This window comes from Armigeres subalbatus, chromosome 1, assembly GCF_024139115.2.
Source record: "Armigeres subalbatus isolate Guangzhou_Male chromosome 1, GZ_Asu_2, whole genome shotgun sequence".
Taxonomy (NCBI): domain Eukaryota; kingdom Metazoa; phylum Arthropoda; class Insecta; order Diptera; family Culicidae; genus Armigeres; species Armigeres subalbatus.
The window spans coordinates 309,754,901-309,766,576 of record NC_085139.1 but is presented as its reverse complement, the minus strand read 5'-3'; the positions used below and the strand labels follow the sequence as shown (position 1 = coordinate 309,766,576).

General features: G+C 39.0%; 1 protein-coding gene across 4 annotated transcripts in view; it reads right to left on the bottom strand.

Moving 5' to 3' along the window:
• Positions 1-5,027: 5,027 nt before the first annotated feature.
• The window catches only part of LOC134207908 (plexin-A2), a 200,251-nt gene continuing 193,602 nt past the window's right edge, over positions 5,028-11,676 (bottom strand). For all 4 annotated transcript variants that reach the window (XM_062683960.1, XM_062683959.1, XM_062683961.1 and 1 more), the window contains 4 exons: positions 6,351-6,532; positions 6,145-6,275; positions 5,927-6,072; positions 5,028-5,860 (listed from right to left, as the gene is read on the bottom strand). In XM_062683960.1, coding sequence (XP_062539944.1) covers positions 5,693-5,860; positions 5,927-6,072; positions 6,145-6,275; positions 6,351-6,532 — 627 coding nt within the window. In that variant the 3' untranslated portion in view covers positions 5,028-5,692. The remainder of the gene's footprint in view (positions 5,861-5,926; positions 6,073-6,144; positions 6,276-6,350; positions 6,533-11,676) is intronic.

Here is an 11,676-nt window from a genome sequence, read left to right as displayed (position 1 = left end):
CGAGCAAATCGGTTGAGAATAAGTGTCCGAAAAATGAGTGACATTTTTTACGCGATTTTTTCGTATGATTTTGTATTTTGGCCATAACTTTCGATCCCATAGTTCGATCTGGCCAATTTCAAATAGGAAACAATGGGACAGGATTCTGCGTCGAATGCAACTTGTTGCGAGCAAATCGGTTGAGGATAAGTGCCCGAAAAATGAGTGACATTTTGTTGAGTAGTTTTGCGCACACACACACACACATACACACACACATACACACACACACACACACACACACACACACAGACATCACCTCAACTCGTCGAACTGAGTCGATTGGTATATAACACTATGGGTCTCCGGGCCTTCTATAAAAAGTTTGTTTTTGGAGCGATCATATAGCCTTTACCGTATACTTAGTATACGAGAAAGGCAAAAATCGATGGACGAAAAATACTCCGGATAATAAAGTCCGGTCTGTTACATAATTCTTAAATAAGGTTTTTAAAAGAATTTGAATTCAAACATAAAAAAATCCCACAATTTCTATATTTTTATATACCTATTGATATAAAACTAACCTCATATAAAATTGATCAGATTAAGGGGCCCATAGTTCACGATGAACGAGGTATTAAGGTTCCCCCAAACACACGAGACGCAACAGTCGCGACGCGATTCTATCGCTTGGCGACTGCGATTTTGTCGTCGCTGGTATGGAAGGGTAAATGGAACATTGCCTGCAGCGACCCAGTGATAGAATCGCGGCGACTAGTTGTCGCCGTCGCGGCAATGAAATCGCTTAGGTCTGGGGGAGCCTTTACTGTATCGCCAATAATGGTATATGAACGGGAATTCGGCAATAACTCTATTGACCGCAAAGAAGTTATTTGACTTTGAAAAAATGAAATCAGAATTGCGTACATAATGTAAAACCAATTCAATAAAAATTCCGTGGAAATTAAATAAAATTTCGTTTCGTTTCGAAAAATTTCGAATTGAATGGACCTTGATTTCGTATCGTTTCGATATCTCGGAAGTAAATCTATATTTCGTTTCGTTCCGTTTCGAATCAACATAGCGATTTCAAATATCGTTTCGTTTCGTTTCGTTGGGAAAAAGTGTGTTATCGCATACCCTTATGTGGTTCATTATAATTCATTTCTGAGTACCTGTCAAGAATTTTTAAGTCTGTTTGACCAGAAATAACGGAAAAAGAAGACAGCAAGTGTTTCTTCTAAATGAGGGTCCCCTCGGAAACCTGTTTGAGAATGACCGGTCCATTGTCAAACCATCTTATGGCCTAATAACCCAAAAGATCATGCTTCCGAGACAATTTCATGAATTTTGACACCCATCCATTGTCAAACCATCCAATGGTGCAATTACTTATCAGATCATGCTTCCGAAACAATTTCATGAATTTTGATTCCCGTATTGCCAGGGTTACTTCAGAATAAGTTGGGACCGCTACCAACGCCATCGTTCTGCCCTCTCTCCGCGACCACTCACCCTGGATTCTCGAACAGAAATAACGCGCGAGCGAAACTCATGGGTCTTTTTATACCCACAGAAAGTTAAACGGTGGGTCAAAGGATTGGTTAGTTCTGATATTTTTACTGGGTAAGACAAGAATTGACATTTTCAATAGTCCATCGTGAATAACCTAAATTTTGAATGAAACTGATAAATTGCTAGAGAGTTTTCGAGTCGATTGATATATAAATTTCCAAAATCCAGAGGAAAATAAAGGCTCTATTAACGTTGAAAATCATACATGATTTCGTGACGGTCCTCAATTTTGGATTCTAAATTGACTCCCACTACTTTAGGATAAGACGTTGTCCAACGTCAAAATGAGAAGACAATGATTGGCCTGCTGGCTGCGTTTGGACGGCCTCGTCTTCCTACTCTGTAAGAAGGGGCACAGACTGGAGTGCCCCGGTTACTGAGGAATAACCCTTCCTTAATTCGGCGTTTAAAATTATGTCATGTTTGTGTTCAACAGATAGAGACTGCTTGAAGAGTCTTTCGTCGGCGAATGCCAAGCAGGTTTTATGAGGTCCAATCAACGACGGATCAAATGTTTACCCTGAGACAATTGCTTGCTAAAATCCGGGAGTGCAACTTGCAGATACATCATATGTTTATTGATTTCGAAGTATCGTACAATTCAGTGAAACGAAATGGACAAATTATGCCAGAACATGGTTTTCCGGCGAAACTGATTGGTGTGATGTTGGATGAATTAAAATAAAAATGGGCTGCGGATGAAATTTTGACACCATTAGTGGTGGTAGTAGTAAAGTGGTGCTTGAAGGTGAAAAATTTGAAGTTGTAGAAGAATTTGTGTACTTTGGAACTCTAGTGACGTGCGATAATGATGTTACCCGTGAAGTGGAAAGGCATATTGCAGCTGCGAAAAGGGTTTATTACGGGCTTTGTAACAACTGTATTCTACTCTAATTCTTCCGGTGGCTTTATACGACCATGAAACATTGACGTTAAAGGAGGTGGATCGGAGAGTTTGTCATCCACCCCTCGGACCCTAGTCCAAGGGGGCGTATGAGACACGGAGACAAAACACAACAAGTAGAAAGAGACACACAGGTCTTGGTCCCCCGATCCCCAACTTGACCTGTGGCAACAAAATGGTTAAATGTCAAGGAGAACCACCCATTAAGATTATCGAGCCATCCCAATCCAAGAAGGAAATTTCAGTCTTACAAATTACAAAATGGAGTGAATTAAAAGAGTACTTACATTTTATTCTACCCTACTTAACCTACTGTTCTGTGGGAGTGCTGATCGTGTGGGTGTGTATCCCTCGGCGTCCGCAGAACGACACATCATGTCCGGACAGATGGGGTCATAGTCTACCAGCACCATGATGGCCACCCCGCTGATTAGCACGCCCTTATCGTCCACACACCTTGACATCACCAGCCCGCAAGAAGGAAGCACCACCTCGAATGTTGCTGGTTTAAAGAAAAGGAATATAGCCAATATCGAAGAACACCATTAGATCTCCATCTCATCACTACACTTTGGAAGTAGGTTTCAGATAACAATTCACTTGTGAAATCTTACCGATCTCAAAGATTTATGTTCACTTCTGCCGATTCATGCTTCCCGGCAGTGTTACTTCTCCCATCACTAGGGTAAAACGTCCTATCGTTGTGGTATGCCCTAATGTTGTGGTAGTGTTAAAGTAGTCCATTCTGGATATAATACCATTGAAAACAATTGTGGGTACGCTAAAACTCTTCGAATTAACGACTAGAACGGCTTTTGTTTCACAAAATTCCGTTCAAAATGATGAAAAATCAACATTTTTCGTTAAAAATTTGAATCCCTTGAGCCTATTATTGCGGTAGTGCTAAGGTCCTATTGTTGCGGTATCGCTCTCCATAAGAATTACATGCAATACCGCAACAATAGGACTGACCTTCACAAAATATCGCAACGATAGGCAACTGCGTCCTATTATTGCGGTAGTTTACATAGTTAACATAGGTTCAGCACAATTCACGTAGTATTTACGAAACTATAGTTAACGAGCATCCTATTCATCTACTACAATGTGGAATTCGACCAACAGGTAATTTTTGAAGAATTTTTGTAATCAATTTTATTTTGACACGGTGCTTAACCCCTCCATAATAGGTCGTTTTACCCTAATCCGATTAGCGCACACTCTAGGGCAAGATATTTTTTTTATAATTTTCCACTTGTTTTACGTTTCAGCCGTGATAATTACCACAGGCAGGACACCATATGCACTAATCGTCGGTGTTATTCTCACTGCACTGTATACTGCGATATACTTCAGTACTGCTTACTCCTTACCGATTGAAGTAAAACCGATAACTGACCTTTCTCTGCGATCGCACATTGCTTTTAGGTCTTGGTTGTGGCGATCGTGGATGAGTGCTCTATTTAACGGGAGCTTCGTGGTGGATAGAGACATTTATCGGATGAGAGTTGATTAGTTCGCATTTATAGCATTACTCCTCATATTCGAAAGGCGGAAGGTGAGTGGTGTATGTTGGACGATTTCGGGTCGTATTCAAATTGGCAAAAAAAGCAGCTTGCGCCCAGCGGGGCAAGCAAGGAGGCATGCAGCGCGATCGATCAACGATGGACAACGACCAATCTAATTATTCGATGTGCTGTTGTTTGTTTTGGATATAGTGTAGTACTCGGACATTGACTATGGTATGACTCAGACTTCTTTGTTGGATGGCGAGGCTGCAAGCGCAATCAGCTGCTCAATAAGCGAAAGCAATGATGCCTACAGCCACCAAGCAAAGAAAGCAGGTTACAAGCTTTCGGAAATTTTGAGCGTAAAGTGATTTGAGTGTAAAGTGATGGCATCTGGCGGCGTCGCATGAATCACGAATTATATCAGGTGCATATTTAATAGGCTGAATATAGTTAAGCTTATACAATATGGCAGACTACGGTAGGCTGGACACGTTGTTCGTATGTCGAAAAAGAATTAAGTAGCGATAATATTCAGCACAAAAACCAGAAGAGGCCGCAGGCATCGTGGTAGGCCGCATACACGATACCTTGTTGCAGTTGAAGAAACCTGAGGGCGCTCCGAACGTTCAGAGCAACTGGAAGCGGCTGATTTATAATCTAGTCCAGTGCAGAAGGATACTCCAGTTGACGAGGAAGAGCTGTAGCTGTAGCTCAAGTACCAATTAAGTATACTGACATTCACGATCGAACTGTCCACTCAAACGAGTATCCTTCGACTAAACGTCATTCGACGAAATGCCTCAAACCACCTTTCGAAGCGTGAGGGAGTTTTAAAATCGAATTCTAATGGAATTCACCTTACTCTGTGTCGTTTTTGCCTTTTTCGTACAATAATGTGTACCTTGGTGTACCGACAAGGTCATATTGATTGCCATCTCACTGCTTAAACTATCACAAAAATAAAAAATAAAACAAAGCTTTTAGCATTTCACTTTTTTTTCCAGGATTGTTATTGAGTAACCCTATTATTTGATATTTCTTTCAAAATAATTCCATTTGATGTTTTTTTTGTAGTTTTACTAATAAAATCATCAGCTTATATTTTAGTAATAACTTATAACACATCAATTACACAATTTTCATTTTTTATTACATTTAGACTTTTCTTGTTTTTTTTTTGAGCTATATGAGATATTTTTTTAATTATTATAAGAATTTGTCCACGTTTTTGTTGTTTCGTTCTTCTCGTCTGTTTGTTGTTGATGTTGTGGTTTTTTGATGTTTTCTTGTTGCTAAGTATAGACTTTTGCAGATGTCTCGATTTCCGAATTTAATGCACGATAATGCGCTTAACACGTACGTACATTGACAGTAATTGTGGGAAGGGGGGATGCTTCTTTTTCACTTCTCAATTTTGTGATTCGCCCCAGATTGCTCCGAGGGATCCAATCCAATCCGATTTCAATTAAAGCGACTGTTAAAAATAGAATATACGACAGTGTTGTATGCTTATGTTTTTTTTTTGTTTGCTTGGGTTTGCATTCGACAATAAATTTCACACTCGTTTCCACTTAATAATGTTTTGTTTTTCCTTTAGCTTACACAGTTTCACATGGGTTTTTCATCGATACTTTGTTTTGCTAGCCTATAGCAAGAAATACACGCACGGATGTCTCGCTCAGATCAATTGATGGTGGTTGAGGGTCTGCCGATGGTCCTCCTACTCGCCCGACATGATGCAGTGCACCTGTTCCAGCTTGTAGGCCAGCCGCTGCTTCTGGGAGAATTCGTCCTCCTCCAGGGTGACCGTCAGTTGCTCGTTGTATTTGACTGCGTACTGGTACAGCTCGTGCAGGGCGCAGTTTGTGTTGAATTCGGTCGTGTGGAGCTGAAAGATTCAAGAGAATCATTGGACTGTGATCCGAAGAGAGAGGTCTTATTCGGTGCTACTTACCCGCGACTCTTCGGCCAACATGGCGTTCATATCCTGATCCGATATGGCGGCCATCTCCCGAATGTCCTTGTAATATCGCTCCACCCAATCACGGTACGATGGGATATCCTTAGCGTATAAAAGCTTAGAACTAGGTGAGTCTTTCCCTGCGGATCGGAAGGAGAATGATATTAAATGAAACTCGTGATCTCAACATCATCAGGAGTAATTCTACTTACCTAGCCTATGATCGGAGGTTGAACATGAGTCCATGAAGGTTTGAGCCACAACCGATAGGCAAGAATCCACTATGTTTGACTTGTGAATATCAAACACGAAGTTAGGATTTTTGATGAGATTAACCCAGAATCTGAAATGGGGAACAAACAATACGAGGGATTTGAATCATGAGGAAACAGTCCAGCAATCAGTAAGTAGAACCTACCGCAACGGTAAACTATTGCTCTTCCAGGTGTGCACCACCTCCGGATCGATGATGCCGTGCAGGACAGCCTGATCATCTAGGAAATCGAACATGTACTTTATTGCTAGTGGTAGTGCGGAACCTCGATGTGCGGTGCTGAAGATCGTCTCGAACAGATCGTCGACGAACTTTTGAAGGGTGCCCTGCGAAACGAACAATGGTGTGATTAGTGATGGTCTGAATGGAGTTAGGCACGGATAGGTAAATGTTAATTAGTGTAATTGCTGATTGAAGTTGGTATTGCGTTCAAAGAGTTGTGTTTCAATGAAGAACGAAGGATGTTCGATATGACTTTCCTGTAAATATGAAACCAGCTACCTATTTGAGTGTTTTTATCACATTGGCTTTGAGCGAAGACTGAAGCAAAGTGGTTTAATATTTCAGGAAATGCATAGAAGACAAGGTGAGAGAGAGAGAGTTGCATTATAGAATCCAATATGATGATAAATCTAATCTGATTGAGTAGAATTATCATTTCGGCCAATTTTTTTCATCCTGAAGATCATTTTGGCTTTCTGAATGCCAATTTGGTCGATCTGAAGACCAATTTGATAATTCTGAAGAACATTTTGGCCTTTCTGAATGCTAATTTGGTTGATCTGAAGACCAATTTTGTCATCCTGAAGATCATTTTGGCCTCTCTGAATGTCAATTTGAACGATCTGAAGCCTAATTTTGTCATCCTGAAGATCATTTTGGCCTTTCTGGTAGTCAATTTGGTTGATCTGAAGACCAATTTGATCATCCTGAAGATCATTTTGGCCTTCTGAATGCTAATTTGGTCGATCTGAAGACCAAATTTGTCATCTATGTAGATCATGTTGACCTCCTAAAGGCCAATTCCCGAGCAGCACAAGACAGACAAAATTGGTTGCAGCAACTTGAATGTGACGAAATCTGGTCACATATGAGTTGCCGTAGCCTATGTGAAACATGTGTGCTGCTAGGGTTGGGTCGATCTGAAGATCAATTTTGTCATCCTGAAGACCAATTTATTCGATCTGAAGACCAATTTGATAATTCTGAAGAACATTTTGGCCTTTCTGAATGCTAATTTGGTTGATCTGAAGACCAATTTTGCCAATCTGAAGATCATTTTGGCCTTCTGAATGCCAATTTGGTCGATCTGAAGCCCAATTTTGTCATCCTGAAGATCATTTTGGCCTTTCTGAATGCTATTTTGGTCGATCTGAAGACCAATTTTATCATCCTGAAGATCATTTTGGCCTTCTGAATGCCAATTTGGTCGATCTGAAGACCAATTTTGTCACCCATGAAGATCATGTTGACCTTCTAAAGCCCAATTTGGTCGATCTGAAGATCAATTTTGTCATCCTGCAGACCAATTTATTCGATCTGAAGACCAATTTGATAATTCTGAAGAACATTTTGGCTTTTCTGAATGCAAATTTGGTTGATCTGAAAACCAATTTTGCCAATATTGCGTAAGCAAATTGTTTGGAAAATTTGGCTATAAATCCTTAAGATATTAAAGTTATAACAGATGGAACCCGAAAGGAAAATAATAATTTTGGACGCCTACGTCAACAATCTATTACGTGTCAAGTTCAAAAATTGCGTAACTGTTAATTTTATCTTGCCTTTTGTATGTATAATGCCTTACACATGGCTCGATTAGATGTTCCTAGAAGATTTAAATTTGTTTACTAAAAGTTTGATTTGCCAAAAGATTGTTGACAAAAAAAAGTCAAGTTTTCGTTACAAATAAGTCCGTGAACTTGAGGCACGTTCTTTCGAAAATTCTTTCAGAAATTCCTTTAGAAATTTCTAACGAAAATTCTTCCAGGTACCTCTTAGGAAGTGTCTTCTAAAATTCATTCAGGAGTTATTTAGGAAATTTGTCCAGAAATTGTTTCGAGAATTCCAACGGGAAAGTTCTTCAAAATTCCGTCAGGAATTCCTTTGAAAACTCCTTCCATAACAAAATTCCCAAGGATTTTTTTCCGAATTTCAAGCAGGAATAATTTCGGAAATTTTGTTTACTAATTCTTCCGGAAATATTTTGAAGAATGAAATACCTAATGGCCGCTGGAAATTATACAGGAATCGATGAAATCCCGAAAATAATTTCCAAATTAAATATCCGAAGAATAAAAATTCCTGAGGGAAACTCCGAATGGATTCTTAAAATTCCCGCTATGAATTTTCGATGGAAAATCTTTCTATGGGAATTTTTGCACTTATCTCCGAAGTAATTTCCCGTGGATGTTATGAAGGAATCGTTGGAGGAAATTCCGAAGAAATTCTTTGAGGAATGTTCAAGGAAAGATGAAGATATTTTAAAATTTCACAAAATACTTCAGGAGTGTTTTTGGGAGCTTCTTTGAAAATTTGTTAGGAAATTCCTAAAGATTTTTCTGAAACTTTGGATTAGAATTTTGGAAGGAATTCATGGAGAAAATTCCATACGAACGAAGTTTTTTTTTTGTAATTCTTAAATTATTTCCGGAGGAAACTCTAAAAGAATTCGAAGAAAAACCTTCGGAGGAATTTTCGGAAAAGTATGGTAACGAGTTTCCTAACGTTTTCCTGAAGAAATTTCCGAAGGAACTTATGGATTCCTTTGCGGAGAATTTTCAGAAAGAATTATTGGAAGAGTTTTGGAATTTCTGTAAAAGTTTTTTAAGGTATTATGGAATCGGTGAAGAAATTCTTTAAAGGTTTTTCCTAAAAAATTACATAAACTATTTACGAAAAAATCCAACCGCAATCCAGATATTTTCCTTGGCATGTTTTGATTCCAGAGCCAAAGTAGGGATTAGTTCGAATATTGCCCTGATTAGCAAGTAAACACTGTTTCGACCCTGAAATTAAAACTGCATGCTAAGAAAGCTTTCCAAGATATCCAGCTTACAGTCGATCCATCATGATACTGCTTCAATATTCTTGGAAATTGTCAGGAAGAATAAAAACGAAATTATTACCGGCAGATCGAATATAGTTGAAATGATTTTAAAAAATAGTACATTTTACTATTGTACTATTGTATTTTTTAATTATGAAATATAAATTTAATTTTTTAATTATAAAAATTATATACTTTGAAGTGTCTGTTGTCTGTTTTTTAAGTGTTCAGCTCTACAACACTCGATATTATGTATGCATATTACCAAGTAACACTGTTGAGGAAGAGTCCCTGAATTGATGATTCCTTGAAGTGTTCAATTCCCAATACAAAATGTTTTTTCCTGATTGCCAAATTGTACGGGTGGAGTTATTGACTCTTTGTATTCCTTATGGAACCTTGAGGATGGTTCCGAATTTCCTTCGTTTGTATTTTTAAGGACTCCAACATATAACACCAATATAAGACCAAGCTCTTACTAGTCATTGTTATATGACGTGCTAAACCTATCAATTTCTTTTACACAATATAAAAGTTTGAGAGTACGGTCTTTGCTGGAAGGCATGAAACATTTCGAACTGGATTCCAGGGATGTAGCTAATGGTGGGCAAGATTACTCTCAAACATACACTTTTGGGTTCATTACGTCCTAGAAGACCAGAAGTTTTTGTTTCTATTGAAATAAAAAGCGAATCAAAGAGATCGAAGTGTGCCGCGCCAAGAGTGGTCGTGATTGTTTTTCTATGTTGCAGCCCTTACCGTCATTCTCTGTGAGTTTTGATTTTCAGATTTGGCGGATGAAAGTTTCAATCTCAATTTGTTTTTTAACTGGAGAATCGTAGGGTATCTCAAGTCAAACATGCGGCATCTGAGGCTATGGTACCTTTTCGAAACAAGGGCCTTTGGAAGATGACATCAGCCAATTTGATAGCCGTAAACAATGAATGGTACGAAAAAGTGTGACTAAACTAAAATGACAGTGCAGTACGTGTGATCAAAATACTCACGCCCGGTACAGATGGGCATACTAAGTAAGTTGTACATCAATATTTGTGGGAAAGAAAGAGAAGCCAGCTCAGTGAAAGGTCGTTTATTTAGGCTGTGAACCATTCCACCGGTTCGTTTAACTTTTAGTTAAAATTTGACACTCCGATGGTTATTTTCCCATCGTGGTTAAAATTTTACTCCGAAGCCGACCCATTTGAGTTTAGACAGATTGATAGTTATTCGGAACGAAATGGATTTGGCGCCAATTTTCTCGCGAACAAAGTTTAACTATCGAACTGTCAAATCTAACCATGCTCCGGAGCAGGGTTATTTTCAACCACGGCGAAATAACCATCGAATTGTCAAATTTTAACTAAAAGTTAAACGAATCGGTGGAATGGTTCACAGCCTTACTTGCCTTCTTCTCCATTTATGTGGAAACCCAACAAATCAAGGTGAAAAGTGAAAAAATCTGTACTTTAGGTAAATCATAGATGTTTCTGAAATTCTGGTTTGTGTTTGCACGAACACTGATAAAATTGTAGGCAACATGTGTAATGATAGACAATATTTCCTAGCTCCAGTCACTTATGATGACTCAGACGGAAGTGAATCTTAAGAAGGATATAGTGATGAAGATCCGGTTGTGGATTCATGTTCCACAAAAGAAACACTTGCCCGGTTTGTATAAACAGTGTTAGTCATGCGGCCGAATCGGACACTTTGCGGTAACATTTTGTGGAAACGCCAGGTCGTTCGGGATCAACAGCGGGCGAGAGATCTGATTGGACAAAAGAATCAAAGGATAAATTATTCACATTCTCTATAGCCGTATTTTAGTTAATAGTTGCGATCAGTCCAATTCGGTGGAAATCTTCCTCAAGATGCCAGAAGTAAGAGTAAAATTCAGCGTGGACAACAATGTCGGTCGAGGAATTATGATAAAACTAGCGAAAGAAACCCAGCTTTGCCCGGGTGTTGCAAATGTCACAATGAACTATTTGCAGCACCGCACTCTAGATCAACTTCCGTGCGTTTGTTTTGTTTTCCTCAACTGCTGACTCAAAATTGTATTTTAATAATTTTTGTACATTTCCTCGTTGAATTCACCAACTTTTTGTATATACAAACCTTGCGGGTCCCAAAGACCCGTAATGCTGGGTAGACACCTTTACGTGGTGTGTTACGGGGTAAGACCTACCACGGTCACATTGCCAGCTACAGGCAAATCCTGACCCAACGAAAACCTTCCCCAATTTCCAATTTTGTAGTGCTTATGAAATTGTCGATAATTCATTAAGTAAATACTACACTAATCCTTCCTTCCAATTTCCTAGATGCTTTCCGACCGCAAATAGTAATACTCATATCCCTGTAATGTTTTTCTTTGATTGGAATCAAGGATTAAACCTTCCTTGATTTCTGATAGCAGTC